Source organism: Lissotriton helveticus, chromosome 2_1 (assembly GCF_964261635.1).
Source record: "Lissotriton helveticus chromosome 2_1, aLisHel1.1, whole genome shotgun sequence".
NCBI classification, from domain to species: domain Eukaryota; kingdom Metazoa; phylum Chordata; class Amphibia; order Caudata; family Salamandridae; genus Lissotriton; species Lissotriton helveticus.
In genome coordinates, this window is record NC_136059.1 from 1,364,901,108 (window position 1) to 1,364,921,062 (window position 19,955).

General features: G+C 45.4%; 1 protein-coding gene across 1 annotated transcript in view; it reads left to right on the forward strand.

Annotated features, from left to right (window-relative positions):
* Positions 1-19,955, forward strand: part of ABRAXAS1 (abraxas 1, BRCA1 A complex subunit) — a 193,014-nt gene that overhangs the window by 83,246 nt on the left and 89,813 nt on the right. Inside the window, exon 6 of the mRNA XM_078676299.1 lies at positions 18,024-18,143. Coding sequence (XP_078532425.1) covers positions 18,024-18,143 — 120 coding nt within the window. The remainder of the gene's footprint in view (positions 1-18,023; positions 18,144-19,955) is intronic.

Below are 19,955 nucleotides of genomic sequence, written 5' to 3' on the forward strand. Positions count from 1 at the left end.
AAGGTGCGCGAGGACGGCCGGTTGGAGATCCCCAACCTGGACGGGCACGCCACTTCCATGCCGGACCAGCAACAGCAGACCTCCAAGATCATCAACTTCGCCAAAACAGGTAGGGGGCCTCAGGGCGCTGTGTTTAGCACGGTTTCTTGACCACTGCTCGCCGCCGGTTGCGCTGCTGTTCTGTATGATTCAGCACCCACCCTCTTAAGGTGTCCATCGCCACTGCCCTCCACCCCCCACTATCTCAAGGTATTCACTGTCCTCCATCACCCACCATCTCAGAGTATCCACCGCCAATGCTACCCATTATCCACTATTTCAATTATACTGTATTTCTCTTACTTCCACAATCTAAAGACTCCTACACACCTCCAAAACCATTATTTATAATCATCCTCTGCATAATATCTTTTGTCTATTGTTTAGTGATGACACCAAGTCTGTCATCATCCTGTGACCACCACCTTGTCAGACGATAGAACATCGCCCATCCAGTCGTGAGATACCACCTCAACTTTCCTTAAACTTCCATGTAAAGGATGGACCATTCAGTCCATCATATGAGGAGATGAACCTCCACCTTCCTTTGAGGGCACACTACTTCAGAAGGACAGTGCTAAAACTTATGAGCATGGCGTCAGTATACTGCCACTCTGTGGCCGGCAGTGGTCACCAGGACTGGAGCACATTAGTAGGTAGTCTGCTGATGAGTGGCATTAATTCACTGCCACTGTCCGGCACAGCTCCAGTAACTCACTAGGCCAACATTGGCTCTTCTCAGCAGGGTTCCAATAAGCTGCAGGCTAGAACTGTTACTTGTCAGCAAAGTTCTAACAATTCAAGAGCTGGTACTGGTACTTCCCAGCAGGACTCCAGATTCACTAACTCAGTAATGGTACTTTTCAGCAGGACTCCAATGGTTCATAAGGCAGTACTGTTACTTCCTAGCAGGACTCCAATAATTCACAAGATAAGTAGTGGCACTTCTCAGAAGGACTTCAATATTTCACAAGGCAAGTAGCGGCGCTTCTCAGCACGGCTTCAATAATTTATCAGGCTAGCTAGTATTGGCATTTCTTGTCATGGTACCATTAATTCACAAGGCAGTACTGGCACCTGTCCCAGCATGGCTCCAATAGATCACTAACTGTTAGCACGTCTTAGAAGAAAGCAGTCAAAGGGAGGCTGTCATTTCCTTCACATCTTTTTTTCGCCATTTCAAGCTCCACAAGTTCCAGAAAGTTTTTTTTTTTTTTAAAGTAATCATTGAAGAAGTGTGAAACCGTGCTGCTGGGTGCTGCAGGCTGTGGAATGTACCTGTTCTGAGCTGTGTTAAACTACAGTTTCACCTGAACTGTGTGTGTACCAGGCCTGTGTGCGTGTGCGCATGGTACAGAGTATATCGAACACAGGGTGAACAGCATACCTACCCCTCATGGCTCTCTCTCTACGAGTCCATGAGTAGGTTTGTAGGTTAGACATGACTTTGTCAGGATAATTGCCTTTTTCTGCAGACAAAGGCATGCAAATAGACCTTAAGAGCAGTACACGCCCCAAATTGTGCAAAGGTCACTAAAATAGCAACAGCAAAACCAGAAAGCTGAAATAAAATGAAAATCAAACTGAAGTTGCATCACAGTAGGTAAATAGCTGTGAACATACAAGAAACTCTTGACCAGAGGGCAATAGGACGCTTGTAGAGAACCATGTCTGGTCATAAAAGGAGTGCAAACCGTCCAAGCATCTACAATCCCACCTAGATGTCACACAGAGAGATAGCGGAGGAGGTGCCTCATGAATGGCATTAGACAGTATTTCACAGAAGGGTACAACTACCATTTTATTTTATATGAATGCTTTATTCAAATTGGCCTAAAAGATACATTGCACTACACACGATTTCAATGTATGTGATAAAACATAGGTTTCAAAGACAATTCCGAAAAGAAACTCATGAAATAAGAGACCACTTCCGAGTCTTAGTTGTTTCAACCCTCCTATAGTCTACACAGGTTTTTTCCAGTGTGTCGTATGGCCAATTCAGAGCTGGTATTAAAAATCTGGTGGACATGGTGTTGTCGACTGATGGATATGGCAGTCCTTCTACTGCACTTGGTGGTGTGTGTCTGAAGGGCCTGGGTACTGGATGCGTTGTCCGCTTTATCTGATGGGCCTTGTAGTCCATGCCTTATGCATCTGGTGGTGTTGGATATAATGATGATCTGAAGGTCTGATGAGTGTTATAGCTCTTATCTGATGCACCTTGAGGTCTGCATCTGATAGACCTGTTGTATGGAGTCCACATTTACCACACACAGCAGTGCACATCTCCGATGCCTGTCGGGCTGATCGGCCTGTCCTCCTCTTCTGATGAGTTTGGCTGACCCCACATCTGATGGGTCTGGCTGTCCCGGTTTCTAATGCATGTGGCGGCCTTCATATGATGGCCTTGGTATACTCTTACGGAGGTGGCAGTCAACATTTGCTGTACCTAGCTGTTGACATCTATTACAACATTTGGTCTGCATGTGATTGATCTGGTGGTCACATATACTGTACTTGGAGGCCTGACTCTGACAGGTCTTTTGGTCTTAAAGGCCTGGCATCGTCATCATGATTACTCCCCTGCCTCATCTGAAGCCCCCGACTTTCCATATAGGATGGGCCTGATGAGAATTGAAACCCTCACCTGACATCTGATTCTAAGTTCCGATGTTTCCTAACTAAGTGTTGGACAACCAGCCTAGTGCAAATGGAGTTCTCATAACAAATGTTAATAATTTATCCTAGAGTCTCATTGCGCTGTGCTCACAATGCTGATTTTGTAGCAATGTTTTGCCTTTTTAACCTGCAGTGGTGTGCCCTACCAGTGCCAACAGCAATTTGCAGATTGGCAAATCTCATCAAAGAGTAGCAGTGGAGTTGGTAACCGAGATCTCTGGAATTCCAACTGCGACCTCAAGAAGAACTTGGTTTGCTAGTAACAGTTCAGGATGCACAATTTCCCACAGGGGTTCGTTTAATGTGGAGAATATTATCCCTTTAGCAATTGTTAAAATACCTTTTAGTTTGGCTCTCACAGTTTCTTTTGAAATTACTCTGCATGGGCCTAGTGCTTTTTTTCCTAATCTGATTTTGCTTTGCAAATGCTTGCATTGTTTTTTAAAAGGCACGTGCCTTACCCCAAACCCCTTTCCCAGGAGTTTTACTTTGTTTTAGTTTGATTTTAGTTTTGTGTTTCTCTATAGTACCATACATGCTAGTGAGTGGAGCTTCTGAGTGCTTACGATAGACATGTATTTTGAATGTGTGTGGCTCGACCTCACCAACCCATGGTAGTTCTGGTGTCTAAATTCCGTAGAGTGCGAAGGCCAAAGAAGGAAGACTTTTTGAATATCCAATATCTCTTCTTCTTTTGGACGCAATGAGAAAATCGTGATTTTCATGGCTTCTCACCCTCTGCAACTCAACAATATATTTTTGCTGGTCTCCATCTTTAATCAGAAAGCTAGCATATACCTTGTTGCTATTGCCCAATTTAATACACAGATGAATACACTAAGGAGTCTGTTCAGATTGAATCTGTCATTTAAACAAAATGCTTATATATCGCATAAGATGGCTTGTACTTTTGGAGTTGTTCTTATACCATTGAACAGTTTAGAGCGGTTGTATGCTGATCTGGGAATGCTGCGTCCCTCTGGAGAAAGGTCATCACAGTGCTACGAGGAATGGGACCAAAGTTACCTCACTGAAAAGATCGTCAAATATTCCTGCTATTTTGAAAATCGGCCCTTGCCAATATTCAGTGTTTATTATTCTAGTCAAAACATGTTTGCCTTTTATTTAGCAAACTCACCAAACACTGGCCTAAAGTCCTTAACTAGCAGGCTAAAAAGTTTTTCCTTTGCTACTTTAAATTACGGTTTGTGGAACTGTTTTACTTCCTGAATATGGTCCATCTACTAACCTGCTTTTTTTTTTTTAGGGTGCAATCCAGCACCCACGTAAAACCCGCACCCACATAAGGGGCATGGTTCATCATGGTGTCTTTTCCTCACCTAGGCCAGTGGACAAAAGTATGGCTTATTCAGAGTCCTTGTCACAGAGATAGGTTTTATGGCTGCCGAGTGTGGCTATTCAGTTTACCTTGCAAGGCCTACACGTTTTTTTATTCACTGTCTTCCTAACACTAGGTTAACAAGCATTTATTTTTATTTTTGCAGTTTTACATAGTACGAACTCGGCTCAAGGGCACTGGAGCGCTTCACAGGAGCATGAGTTACATTACACAAGGCTAGATTCTTTTTTAGGCACAAGGGAGTAAGTGATTTGCCCAAAATCACAGGATGTGGAGGTGACTCGGACTCTAGTTCCAAAGTCGGCAGTTCTGGCCAAACAGCACACACTCTAAAGTAACAAGCATTTGCAATGCAATAGGTCTCACATTATTAAAGTTTGAGCTATTGGTGTTGCATTAATATGAGCAATGCCAATAGCTCAAACTTTAATAATGCAAGACCTATTGCATTGCAAATGCTTGTTTTCTTGTATCTTGGGATTTTGAGGCGAGGTGCCATTTTAGAGTGGAGGTTCCTTTGTTGAATGTGTTTGGTGATTTTATTTCTGATGAAGAGTGTAGGAAGGTGGATACCTGACTATGGTTACCCCAGATTTTGTTCCTTGTGTTTAGCTGGTTTTCGACTTAGTTGGCCTGGGATCCTGCTAATCAGCGCCCCAGGCTATCTGCTCTCTCTGTAAAATGGACACCATGTACCCTAGGTACATACTAATTGGGATTTGGGTCACTCTTATGAGTCCATGTACAGTGTACTATAGGTACCCAGGGCATAGGTGCATCCAAAGCCTACCAGGGGCTGCAGCATATCTTTTGCCACCCCTGGCTGGCCATCCAAACTGACACAACTGACTGATCACTCAGCTGGGGCAAGGTCGTGTAAGCACCCCTTGCTTAGATATAGTATACCTATGTCTAACCTTATATCTGGACACATATACACCTATAAGTCACTCCTATGGCAGGCCTTAACAATCCTGAAGGCAGAGTGCTTGGTTTTATGTGAGATGGTGCTCTAGCATGAGCTGAGCCTGTCTGCAGCTTTCAGAACCATGTCCTTATAGCTGTTCCAGGATATTGCCATACCATATACTCTTTTTATGTACCTCGCGGTCAGATGCTAACTTTAGTTTGGCTTTATCAAAACATATCGTGTAAGGTGTCATACGCTTTAGAATACTACCCCCTCGCCAATTCTGGTGACGGGGGTAGCATTCCACCCTTCTAGAGGGAGAAGACATGTTACTTCCATTAATCCCGGTTAAAGTTAACCGGAGCCTCAGCATCACAAAATGGATGCTGCTGCCACAGACACAAGTCTGACCTCCTGCTGCTGGGCGTCCTTCCAGTGAGGGAGGCTTGGACAATAGGTTTCCTGTCACAGGGAGGTGCTAGCACAACCCCAGACAGGTGATAGTTGATTGGGGCGGGGAGGGCTGAATGAATCGAGACACTGCCAGGGGCACACAAGGTGTCCCATGCATAGGCCAGTTCAAACCGGTGCTGGGGCACTCTAGCCCCAGCTGTGGCGCGAAACTGGACAAAGGGAAAGGGGTGTAACCACCCCCTTCCTGGGTCCCACCCATAGGAGGGACCTAGCAGGTAATCCACCCCTAGATTTGGTATATAGGTAGGAGCTGAGTCCCAAGACTTTAGATATTCCTGACTGAAACTCTGATACGAAACTCTGGACCCTTCGACATCCTACTCGACGTAGAAGACTGAAGAATCTCCCTTGTGGTCAAGGAGTGACCACCCTGTGCAAGCAGGCACCATCAAGCGCTCAACGGTTTGCTTTGTCGTTGCTCCCGCCGGAGCTTGAACACAGAGCCTGACAAGAACCGGACTTCCAGACATCCAACAGCCCGATCCACAGCCACAGCAAAGCTGAGACCCGTGGAGGCGACGAGAGACGTGGGACCGGCCATCTTGGAAAGCCAGCGAATCGCTTTCCGTGCAGCTTCCGAGGCACCCTCGAAGTTGTGCATTGGGGATTGAGAAGCCCCAGCCCCGAGCATCCATTGCACCGAAGATCACCTCTCCACACTCACCGAGTGCTGCGTGGGGCCCTATTGCATTTTCCTGCTCGACGCGTCTGTCCGGTCACTTGCCCGTTGGCTAGTGGCCTCTGCGACGACGAATCTTTGAATTTACAACGCTGGACTGGTTGCTCCAGACTGGCCCTTGCTCCCCTGAAAAGGAGCAGCCCATCAGACCTTGCTGGTCTGATCCAGAAGCCATCTTCGATTCCTGCGTGGATTGCATTTGCCAAGGCCTGTTGATTCCGAATCGAGAACCGGCACCGCCAACAGCGAGAGCCTTCGTGGGACAGTCCGTGCCCAGCTCCTGGTGGTCCACGTGGCAGCGGAGACAAACTTCACAACAGCACCTGATCGCGTCCCGACATCGCCTGGTTCCTTCCTGGTTCCATCCTGGTCACTGTCTAGTGACCCAGACTCTGTCCCCTCTGCTTTCAGGTACTTTTCATCCTCGATCCGCCCTTGGATCCAACCGGACTCTTCTCTCCTGGTCGCCTGCAGCATCTTTTCTCCAAGGCTCAATAGAACTCCACGACGAAACCCGAAACACTTTGACACCTATGCACCCGCTTCCTGTGGGTGAGGTAATGCGAGTACTACATTGCTCCTGTAAAGAGTAACTCTCTTAGTGTCCTAGTTTTAAGTGGTTAGCTTCTAGTCCAGTCGGAAGACTCCTAAAACTCTAACTTTCTAACTTTACGCACCCATTGACTTCTATGTGTGCACGCGTGTGCATTTAGACACTGCACCCGCATCCTGTGGGCCTCCTGCTCCCTAACTACTGTTAGTCCAGTGTAGCCCCAGCGATTCCCAAGGCCCTAGGCCTTACCATTGTTCGTGACGTGGTTCTTATACCACTATTTTAGTATATGGTTTTACAGGCCACCAGGGCCTATCCATATTTGTGCAACTTTTTATGTTATATTAAGTTACTTGTTATGCGCTTGTGCTCCTGTGCTCATAAAGAGTTCAGGGGGTTGTTTAGAAATAAATACATATATATTTTGAATATATAACCTGTGTGGTGTCCTTTCATTTGATATTAAAAGGTTTGCATATGGTAAAACAGCTGGCTTCACATGCTCTCTTGAGTTTAGCCTAAGACTGCTTTGTCCATGCTACCACTAGGATAGCTGGTCTATAAGGTTGACTTAACAACCATCACCATAAGGGTTGTTTGAACTGGTGCAAGGTGCTCACTAGAATAGTGAACATCATATACCAGGCCAACTTCTCACAAAGAGCGGTCTCATTCCATTTATTGCTTTGTGGGTGATACAAAGCAGCTTGCACGTGGATCTTCTGGCAACCGGTAACCAATGCAGGGCTTTCAAGGCAGTTGAGATGTGGTCTCGCAGTTTGATATGCAAGAGTAGTCTGGCAGCCGAGTTCTGAATCCATTGTTGTCTTTTCATGATCATTAAAGGCGATCAATGGTAGAGTCTATTGGCGTAATCGAGTTTGGACAGAACAAGGGAGATAGTAGCTTGGACCTTGTGTAGAAATCCCAAATGAAGGAACATTTGTTGCAGCGTTTTTATAGTGACAAAACTTGATCTTGCTAGTTTGTCCACTTGAACATTCATCACCAGCTTGGAGTCCATTGTCATTCTGAGGTTTCTTACTTCCTTCGATACTGTAGGTGGTGATCCCAGTTCATTAGGCCAGGCGGCAAGTGGGTCATAATGTTTCCAGTCCCCACAAGTGAGTATTTCCGTTTTGGAAGCATTCAATTTGAGGTGGCTCCAAGTCATCCACTGATCACGGCTCTGAGACAACTGAAAATTGGGGAGTTTCCAATATATTTGGGGCACCCCAGTTGAATGAATATTTGTGTGTCATCTGCATAGTTATAGCAAGTGAGGTGAAATTGATTGATCAGTACCGGTAATGACTTCATGTAGATATTGAAAAAAATGGGCGAGAAGATAGAGCCTGTAGGGACCCCTGCTTTTGTGAAGTATGGTTTGGATGAGAAAGGTGGGGTACGGATGACATTAGTTCTGTTTCGAAGGTAGGCTGCGATCCAGTCTAGAGCAGTCCCCTCTATGCCAGCTTCATAGAGTCTTTGTTTCAGAGTGTCCTGGTCACCGTGTCCATGGCAGCCGAAAGGTCCAAGAGGAGAAGCGCAGCATCCCCGTTGCGGTCTGTGTTCTTCAAGTCATCCCAGACGGCAAGGAGGGCAGATTCTATGAGTCTTCCCAGACAGAAACCTGTTCGGAAGTCTGAAAGTATGTCATTCTCTTCAATTAATTGTGACATCTCGGCGAACGCTGCTCTTTCTATCAGTTTTCCCAGGAAAGATCCATTTGTAATGGGTCTGTTGTTGTCGGGGTTCAGCAGGTCCAAGTTTGTTTTCTTCAGTAAAGGGCGTATGTATGACTTTTTGAGTTATTCTGGAAATATTCCGGTAGTTAAGGAATCGTTGATGATTCTTCTTACTGGAGTGGCAGCAGAGGTTGTTAAAAGAATTGTCTTGAAAGTTTGTGGTGAACACGGGTCAGAAGAGCTACCGGCAGACCTGCTTGCTTTGACCAGGGCCATAAATTCATCGTGTGAGATGTGTTGGAAGGAACGGAGAGGCTGGGTTAGAGTATTCTTGGATTGTTGTTTTGTCAAAGGGTTAGTTCTGATGATTTGTCTTAAGTACGAGTCCAACGTGTCTGCTTTGTTAGTGTAATGATTTACCAGTTTGTCTGTGAAATCTTGAGGAACAGGATGAGTTCCTTCTAGGCAATTTGGTTTGCAAAATTCATTGAGTATTTTATAGAATTCTTTATTTGCACATTTAGCTTTTTGAATTCTGTCTGAATAGTACCTTTTTGTTACCGTTTCTTTGATAGCCGACTTGTATGATCTGTTAATTTGCCGTAGGTGAAGTTTGTCTTTTTTGGCGTTTGTTTCAAGCCAGATACGTTACAGCTTTCTAATTTGATTTTTATGTCTTTTATCACCATGTTTCTCCAAAGTGCTTTTTTTTCTTTTGTTCTGTTGGGTGGTTTTGAGTGGTATCAGGATGTCAAAAGCTTCCTGTAACCACTCATATAGTTTTTTAACATAATTTATTGTTTCCAGATTTATACTGGATGTTGTGTTTCTAAGTGTTCCAATGGAGTTTGTTCTACGGTGGATAGGTGGATGGATGTAAGGTATTTTTAGGTGAGTCACTTAGTGTTGTGTTATGTTGGAAAGCAAGCAAGTGGTGGTCTGACCATGTGACTGGAGTTATAGTTTGAAAGGTAACTAGTTTGGTATTAGCAAAAATGAAATCTGGGATATGTCCAGGAATGTGTGTGGGTTTGTGGACATCTAGGCCAGTGAATATTGTTTTTGGATGGGTCATATTGAGTTTGTCAAACCAAATGTTGAGGTCACCTGAAACGCATAGGTTGGAGTGTATTGTAATCAGGTTTGAAACTGTGTCTAGAAGTGCACCTGGGAATGTCACTTTGCTAGGTGGAGGTCTGTAAAGGAGCAGGAAGTTTCAGGATAAAGACGGTGTAGGATTGCATCTGGTGAGAAGAGCCTCACAATTCTTTGTGGTGATGTCTTCAACTTTAGTAATATGTAATGTTTGCCTAAACACAACAGCTAGACCACCTCCTTTTTAGCCTATACGATTTTGGATGATCGTTTGATAGCCTAGAGGAACGGCTTCATGCAGGACTGGAGCCATATCATCTCCCAACCATGATTCAATTACAAATAGTATGTCTGGTTTTGTATCGGTGAGAAGGTTGTAGATGTGATATTTGTTTTTAGAGAGGGATCGTACATTCATTAGTAGACAGTTTAGAGAATGGGCTTTGGTGATAGTGAGACTTTTTTTTATAGAAGAGTGATTAGTATTGTGTTGGGATTTGTAGCAGGTGTGTTTTTAGTGCTGTATTATCTGTGTTAGGATAGCAATCGTGTAGCTGTTCTGTATCATGTTCCTCACCCAGCATGCTAAGAAGGCATTTTGATGGGTCTGCGTGTGTAGGTGGTGGAGACGGTGTTTGAGAGTGAGTTGGTGTGCTGTGTTGTTTTCGTGGTGTAACATTGTTGTGCAGTAGACATGGGGAAGCGAAGTTATGAGGCGTGGCACGTCGCTTATATTGTTTGCGTGTGTTTAGGGCGGATAGTGTATGGGTCAGGAGTGGGGGTGCAGCATGTGGGTCATGTAGTAAGGTTCTAAATGTCCAATGGATGAGAGGCGTTTGGAAGAGAGTTGCTGTGTTGCTGTATCTGTGTTAGGTGTAGTGGAAGAGAGAAAGCTTGGCATTCATGTTTGTTCCTTTGTGTGGTTTGAAAGGTGGGTGTATGTTTGTATTTTGTGATGGTAAGTATTATGAGGTGTTGTGCTTGGAAGATCTTGTTGTGTTGGTGTACATGATATGTTTTGTTTTTGAGGAGTTGTGAAAAGAGGTGCTGGTGTATTTGTTTAATGCAATTGATTTGTTTGTGTAGTATTGTTTGTGAGAGGAGGTTGTAAGGTAGAGGGGGTCGTGATGTGTTAATGAGTAGGGAGTATGTTTTGTGTAGAAGGGAATGAAGTAGAGGTAAGAGTGTTTGTCTTAGACTGGTTTGTTGCAAGAGTTAAAAAGTATGGTGTTGTGCGGTGTATGTGTTGCGCATTTGTGTTATTATGGTAGAAGGAAAAGGAGGGTGTTGGTTGGACAAATGATGGATGGCTGATTACATGTTTGTCAGTGATAAAAAAGTCGTCTGTTAGGAGTAATTAGAGCAGGGAGTGTGTATCTGTACGGGATGTATTTAACTATGGTGTGGAATGGGGTTGTGTTAGTGATGAGTGGATTGGTTTGTGGTACAGGATAGAGTTGTGTATTGTTTGTAGGTGATGGCGGAAATGTGTGGTAGCTGGGATAGAAGGGTGTATAGGTTGGTTTGTGTGCTTTTGTAGTGGGTCCCGAGACATGGATTTGCATTGACAGAAAGAGAGGTACAGACACAAATTCAGGCCTCGCATCATCGACTCTATGAATCGGGAGACAGGGCAGGGACACTGCTGACCTGTTTGGGCAGGAAGGAAAGAGAGGCAAGATGGGTGACTGTGATAAATCAAAATGGAGAGGTACATACCACGGCGAATACTATAGCAGGGGCATTTACCTGCTTCTATAAGGGACTTTATGATGCCAGGCATTTAGCAGAGGAGTTGCAGATAGCTGCCTACCTTGAGGAGTTAGAGACCCCCTCCTTCACCCGAGTCGATCGGGAAGGCCTAGACGAAGATATTACCCTGAAAGAACTATTAGATGCAATTAGCAGGCAAAAATCAGAGAAAACCCCAGGTCCAAATGGACTGCTGGCAGAATACTTCAAGCAAAATGTTTACTGCTAAGGTACTCATCTGCTGAGGATGTATAACGCAGCCTGGGAGGAGGGATTACTTCCTGTAGACCTCGGTAATGCTACGATAGTAGTAATTTCCAAGCCAGGGAAACCGCTTGAGTACTGTGGGTCATATCGCCCTATCTCGCTGCTCAACATTGAAACCAAGATTTTGGCCTCCATACTAGCACCTTGCTGTCAACAGTAGTCTCTGCCCTTGTCCACCAAGACCAATCAGGCTTTATGCCCCAGCGAGCTACGCACCTTAACCTCTGTGGCCTGGCCAAATGGCTAGACACAGTGAAGGATAGGTCCACCCCGCAACTATTCCTTTCCCTAAATGCGGAAAAAGCCTTTGACACAGTTCACTGGCCTTTTATACGTCAAGTCTTGGTAAAATTCGGATTTGGGCAAAGCTTTATAACATGGGTGGACCTGCTCTACACCAATCCAAGAGCCAAAGTGGGACGTTATCTGTAGACTTTCCAATTAAAAGAGAAACCAGACAGGGCTGCTCCTTGTCCCCCCTGCTGTTTGCCCTAGCACTGGAGCCACTGGCATGTCTAATCAGATCCCATCCTGTGATGAGTGGCTTCCAATACAATGAAAAATGTGGAAGAGATGAACGTATCCCGCTCTATGCGGATGACATCTTACTTTACATAACTAACCCTGATGATGCACTCCCATTAATATTACAGCTATTTAAGAAATTCAGAGACCATACGGCCCATACTATAAACTGGGACAAATCAAACCTATACCCAGCGGGAGGTATTATTGACACAGACACAATGCCGGGACACCTCCCAGTTGTAAAGATGAGTTGAAATACCTAGGACTGGAGGAGGAGCCTAGCCCGCGACCATGATGGCCGCCTGATCCCTCGGCTCCGCCGACCCTCTCGTTCTTCTCCCGCAACGCCACTGATCCTGCATGTTATCCTGCCCACTTGTCGGCGTCCTGGAACCGTGAGACGCTCCTGAGTCCAGCGGTGTGCTCCCCGGCGCGATCCTGGTGGCAGATGCGACGAGGTGTCCCGGTCTTTGTCTCAGTGCTGCATTGCCGAGGTCGGGTCTTTGTTCTCTGGAGGCTGCCGTCCCAGGTTGCAACAACGGCTGACATTGTAGCAGGACTGGGTTAGCTGACGGATAGCTACTGCTGCATTGTTTTCCCTGCTACAGCGAGCCGCCCTGTCCTGCACGCCTTCCTGCTCGACTTGTGTCACCGCCGTAGAAGATATATTCTACCCTCTTTTCGGCTTGTGGACGGCTCGGAGCGTCTTCTTGCTTTTCAGCGCTGAGACGGCTGCCATTTTGTGCTGGGCGCTCGGCATCTGGGACTCTCTCCTCCGGCGGCCATTTGGGGTATCCATAGCGGTTTGCGCTGCATTGTCGCCGGGTGTCAGGCGAAAGGGACCGTCCCGCTACTGTACCCCCTAGAGTGGCGGTGATTTGCGGACCGGCTGCTGGTGGGCTGCTGATACGATGGCCGACGGTGACCAATCTCGAGGGTTACGGTGTGGCCCCGTTCCCAGGGTGCGCGAGACGGCGGCGCCCTCTTATCCTGCGGCATCCCTCAGGATTGCTGATATTATGTATGCCCTGAGTGATCTCCATGTTGCTGTGCGTGACATGGCCCTGGACCTGGAATGCCGACTGGATATCTCTGTGCTTGCAGAGCCCTCGGACGGCCATGCTGAGCTTCATGTGCTGTGCACCTCGCCACACCCTGTGTTTGTCTGCGACTACCAGCCTGCTCAGACGTACTTGAAGGTGCTGGATGGGAGAGATGTGGTTGCTGCCGCGCTATCCAGTGTTGGTGCGGAGATGTGTGGAGATCTTGGTCCTCGGCAGAGGCGGGAGGTTTGTGTCCGAACGCCTCGCCACACAACTGTTTCGGGGCTTCATCGCGGGTCTCCATGCCCCATCCTGGAGTTGCAACTGTTGTTTTGGCCGGCTGCCCTTCAAGCATTGCGATTGTGCATTGCCCCTTCTTGGTTGGACGTTCACCGCTTGGCTCTGAGGTGGACGAACTTTGGTGGTTGGCATCGTGCTCTGCAGTGGACCTCACTTTTGCTTTCTCCGTCCAAGATGGCTGCTTTAGAACTGTACTCCGTCGGCATACTGGATCGAAAGGGACAAGGTTGAGGATGTTTATCCCTTTTTGCTGCATCCGGTTGTGTGCATTGCTGGGACTGTAATGGACAATAGTGGGGGATACATGTTGGTCTGGTGCTGGTTCGGGGTCCGGGGATGGATGGCCGAGGGTAAAATGCTGATTGTTTTGATTATTTTCCTGGCCCTCCTCCGGTCTTTTGTGATTTCTTTTCCTTCTTTCTCTTGCTCCTAAATTTCGGGTACTCTTGGGGCGACAGACACACTGCTAGGGGGGGGGTAGGCCGTAGCCTCTGCATGCGTGTAGGGTGGGGGGTGTTCTTTCTTTGTTCGTTTCAGTTACTATGGGCCTTATTTTTCTTCTTCTTCTTCTACTCTTTTCTTCTCCTATTTCTTTGGGTCAAGGGGTGGATTGGTGCGCGGTGGGTAGTGGCTGGGGTGTACCATAATGTTTGCGCGTCCTCTCTCCTGTGCTACTCGCCTCCAGCCTTTTGTTTAATAGATAATGTTCGTTAATTTTTCTGAATACTGTTGCCCATTTCGGTCCTGGTACGGATTGTTTGGAATTTGATCCTTCTTGGCTCCTACTACTTTGACTATACTTTTATAAAAAAAAAAAGAAAAACCTTTAAAACTACACTTTCACTTCTCCTACTTCTCGGCAGCGCAACAAATTACAGTGTAACTTGGATTAATCGTGTTTGCTTTGATATGCTGCTGAGTTGCCCAATTGCTCGCTACTGTGCTTTAATCGATTGCGAGGCCGGCCTGTGGGTTGTAGGCCCGTATTTGTTTGCCTATATTGTCCAATAAAGGTTTAAAAAAAAAAAAAAAATACCTAGGACTGTTCATTCCACGAACAAGATGGACTGCTTACACAAAAACATTAATTGGGTCATCACAGAATTTCAAGATGACGTTGCTAGATGGCGGCGACTCCCTCTGACGTTGCTAGGTAGAGCAACTATGAATAAAATGATTGCTCTTCCAAAACTGCTCTACATCTTACAGAACAGGTATCATGGAATTCCATGAGCAATCTTTACTACAATTAATGATGACCTCCGAACGTTGCTGTGGGATGGGGGCCCCCTGAGAGTGGCTCCACAGACATTACAAAACAACCAGTGCAATGGAGGGATTGCACTCCCAGATATACAGTCCTACTATAGGGCAGCACATCTCATTGTAATCAACAAATGGGTACATGCGGCGAGTGACCACCCAACGTATGCTCTAGAAAGGCTCCAGTTCCAGAATCATATCCACCTCCATTACATATATTGAGGCACAGTCACTAGAGGCCTGCTGCCTGCTACACAGAGATCAATTGATGTATGAAAGGGGGCAGGGAGGCAAATGAGATGGGACAGGAGACTTACAAGAGCGACATCACTAGGGGAAGGCAGGACGCTACCAGAAATAGCCCGGTTGAAGGGTTTCAGGAAGTGGGACATGGTTGGAATTTCCACGCTGGGTAATATCCTGCAAGGTGGTGATTTAATCCCCCTTTTGGCGCTACAAGCCGAATATCAACTTACGCACTCACAAGAATATAAATACCTCCAACTGCAACATGCCTGGAGGGCAAAGAAAGTAGACACAACTGAAATCCCTGAATGTGCACCATTGGAAGGCAGATTGATACAATAGGAAATACCCTCCAAGGCAATATCTTGGATGTATAAAACGCTATTTAATAACATGCCTGATAAGCTAAAGTCCATACGGTCCAAATGGGAAGACACCATTAGAAGACATTGACTGGGAGGGGGCCTTGATGCAACCAAGAGAGGTGGCAATAAGTATATTTCTTCATCCCTTTATTAAAAGTAGCTGCATACAGGGAACCGGCAGAAAACTGTCATTGCAAACATCTAAGCCAAACCGGTTTCGGGAATCCTTTCCCTTCATCAGGAAAAGACAGACTCACTTGAGAATAACGTCCGTGTATTACGAGAACCAGAAGGCGTGCTCTCTAAAAATAAAAGCGCATGACGAAAAACTGATCTTGGTCTACAGAACGCCATTGATGAAGGGAAAGGATTCCCGAAACCGGTTTGGCTGAGATATTTGCAATGACAGTTTTCTGCCGGTTCCCTGTATGCAGCTACTTTTAATAAATGGATGAAGAAATATACTTATATACTTACCTGGTGGCTTCTTCCTTTGGGGCTACCCTTTAAGTTGGATATATATATATATATATATATATATACATATACACACACACACACATACACATACTATGGGAATGCCAATATGTCCAGACGTATTGGGTCCAGATACTAAAAGAAATGAATGATATACTGGAAGCGCAGATCCCTCTAGAGCCTAAATATATACACCTGGGTATAACCACAGAGGTTGATCTTCCTAGACTGCTACTATGTAACTTAGGGCTCATAGTTGTCAAAAGGGACATTGCCAGAAAATGGAGCGCGGCATATGACTACTCTAAGAGTGGAGAGCTGATATGGACCTGTATATGGGGGCAGAGAAGACAACATATGCGACTAGAGGCTGCCTCAAAACGTTTAAGAGGATATGGCACCCATGGCTGAGCTTCTATGGTTTAGAAATAGAAGAGAGGGGAACAAATACCATGTGACTGCCCTGTAAGATTGGAATACAATCAGTGACTCCCACTGAGCCATACTCACAACTCAACAGGAAAGAATTACTGTTAAAGGCGATTTATGGAATGGATTCTTGTACCCTTGTCTCCTAGAGAACTCTACTGCAAATGTGAATGTACAATGGTCTATGTACAATGATTTTCCTACCAATGTTATGACTTAAAGTTTTATTTTGAATGAAAATAACACTAATAAAAACAATTTTAAAAAAAGACAACTATTGGGGGCGTGGGCAAGCAAGATGGCTGACAGGATGCGTTCCTGAGCTGCTCTGTGACTGCCCTGCTAAAATCCTGCTATATCCTCTGAGTGCAGTGGCCTCTCTACGCCACAGTTTACGGGATTGCCTCCCGCTTATGCCCCGCTACGATGGAGGTCGATTTCGGCATGCCGGAGCCTCGCTGGGGGTAGAACTTCACCGACCATGGTCTGGGATGCACGGAAGCCGGTGAAGGCCAGATCCGCAATACCCAGGAGGCCAGGAGCGGCCTGTGAGCTGAGCTCTGGGGTAGAGAACTTACCTGGGCCAGACTGGGGATGATGAGCCAGGTATTGTGGGAGCAATGCTGACTTCCCTTGAGACTTTTTAAGTAAACAAGGGAGCCCAATGGATACATTTGGACCATGGGTGATCAGTTATTATAATGAACAAGGGTCCTAAGGATAGATCAGCAAAATACACAATAAAATTATAGACCAGAATCAGTACTATAATCCATCTTCTACACCCAGCCGAGTGAGAAAGTTTTAATTTTTGATCAGCCAGATATCAATTAACCTCAGGGAGGTCACACATACAAATTAAGATAGGGTACAATCCTGTACCTAACCCAACATGACAAACAAACAATGAAAGAATTAGACAGATAAAGAGAGAGTTTTAAACAGGCAGAGAACATTGGAGCCAATTGTCGCTTGCAAACTATAACATATTCTCAGCAAGTTTCGACCTACAGTGCCTACAGAGCAATAAAACAATAAATTAGCTGTAGAACTGTTTAATCGTCGACGTTTCGATCCCCTGGCCCCTAATAAACCGGGATCATCATCAGGACTGTATTAATCATAGCCTGTTTGTATTGCAGACGCCTATCGGATCCTTTTGGACCTCGCTCAGGCGCTGTGGAGGGATGGGTTGAATTACCACGTTTTCCCAATTGCCTTAGTTATAAAGGCGTATCGTGAAAGATCATGGGCCCACAATAGAGTCCTCTTTACTGGACGAATCTCCGGGCGAGGTCAGGAGTACAATGCTCCTTAGTGACTCCAACCGCGTCGTTGCGGGAATATTGTTGCTTACGTAGAGATCTACGCAGCAAAAAACTCGGGGAAACTCGATGGCCTCTCTCCACCCGAGCATTGTACTCCTGACCTCGCCCGGAGATTCGTCCAGTAAAGAGGACTCTATTGTGGGCCCATGATCTTTCACGATACGCCTTTATAACTAAGGCAATTGGGAAAACGTGGTAATTCAACCCATCCCTCCACAGCGCCTGAGCGAGGTCCGGACTCGGATTGGGAAAACCAGACCTAAATTGGACATTGAACCTCACTATATATGCACGAATAGAAGCTGCTGTATACCTCGGTTTGTGTCCGTATTGGTAAAAAGTACATTATGTATTGACAGCCAGAGAGATTATTTCAATATACTAGAGGGATGATTGTGTACCTACATTCTTTGATTTTAACAATGCACTGGTTACCATGTACTTTATGTTGTATTGAAATATATAAAATGCCAAAATAAACGTTTAAAAAAAAATAGGACAAATATTTGTCCATAAATTTTACATGATTACAATTTTACTTTCAGAGTTTGTCAGAGAATTCCTTTGGTGGTTTCCAATTTGGGCATGTCGGAACAGCATGGCTACCGGACCGAATTGGGATCTTGCATCTCTGTTGGCTTTTGCAAAGCAATAAAAAAGCACAGGTAAGAAGTCTGATTCCCTTTGTGTTAATGTTAAACTGTAATTTCAAGCTAAGCAAAGTTTCATAATGACGTGTAATCATTGGATTCAGTGCGTTAAATGGGAGGATTTTATTTTTTACTTATCACCAAACTGAATGTGCTATGGATGCGGCTAAGGAAGACTAAAGGGTTTGCCAAAGAAAAAGGATATTTTAAAGGTATTTTCTGGTTTTGTTTCCCAATATGCATGCTCATACAATTCAGTTTGTCCTGTGTGTACATTGTATTATGCTTTTTTTTACTTGAGCAAAGGGAACAGTGTAATTTAGTCTTTAAATTTCCCTGCAACACAGAGGCTCCCATGTTTAGCATCCCTCATGCCTCTGTTTGATGTCTCTCCTCTCCTCAGCTTAAAGGCTCCACTGCTCGGCATATTTCATTCCTCTCTGCTTCCCCTTTTCACTTCAGCGATCGATTCTCTTGTTCAACATTTCCCATTTTTTCTGCTGTCACCCATTCTGGGTACAGAACATCCCCTACTTAGCTAGATTGTGCCATCCGAGGCATTAGTAACTTGTCAATATTATAGTTTCTACTTTCTGTTACTGGTAGACTGGCAAAAAACAAAACCTTAAGTCAACAGAATTTAAAGTTGTACCTAGAACACATATTATATCTGAGTTGACCATATATCCGAGACTTTCACCATCTTGAAATTCTACTAATACGCGGTTTAGGCCTACGAAAGTCAGTGGGCTGACCCAGCATACTTTCAGTTGTAGCTAATGGATAACGTAGCAGTATTTCAGTTGATCGGGGAGTCTCTCTTTATGACCAACTAGACAGGGAGGTTGAACTGAGAATTCACTTGTGAGAAAGAAGACTGTGTTCCATTTCAAGGCTCTTCTGCTTGCCCCGAATCTAGAGGACTAGCGGTGTACCTACTTTTGATTTGTATCGCTGGATTTCCACTGGACTCTTTCTATGGATAGTGGCATAGCATTGGGGAGTGGCCCTGTTGAACCCTGAGGTAGCTTTGCTGGACAGACCCCCTGAAGGAGAGGGCTTCATGGGCTCCTGCCACTGCACACACATACCTAAGAAGAGATTGCCGGCCTGGGAGGCTGGAAAGTGCTGAGGGCGCTGCTGTGGTGCTTTTGTAACCCTTGATCAGGACCAGGGCTAGACAGGAGTGCATGCCCAGAGCCCTAACGGTGTAGCTGCTATTTGCTAGCAGCTGAAAGAATTGGCCTAGAGGCTGTGCAAGGCTGGAGTCGTACTCCAAGTGTGTAGCACTGAAAGGAAAGATCAGCACTTGTCTTAGCTGTGGTGAGTCTGTTTTGTCCCTGGCCTAGTGGCCACATAGCTGTCTTTCCTGGGGGGCTTCCCTGAGGCAAGGATTTTTGATATTAGTTCAATCATCTGACAAATCAAAGAAGCAGAATATTTTGCACTGTATTCATCCTTTTTAGACCCCCGTAGGCAGGATTGTTTAACTATGTGCATATTTGTCATGTTCTGCTTAGGATTTATCTGAGAATGTATTAAAGTACTTTTTGTTGGTCTAACTCTCATACACGTGCTACCTAAGCTATATGGATGACCTACGCCACCCACCAAGCATAAGCCATGCCTGCTAGACTTTGCTAACCCCTGAAACTACTCATAAGGAGACGCTCGACATTTCAGTGAGCTTGCAGGAGTGTCAGATGTATGCATTTTCAGTGGCAGCAGGAATACTTGTTACAAGAATTATCTCTGTGTCCTTAGTTTGTGTCAGCACCAGGGAATGCGCTTTTATACTCTGCCTATAGTATCCACCAGAAAACATGT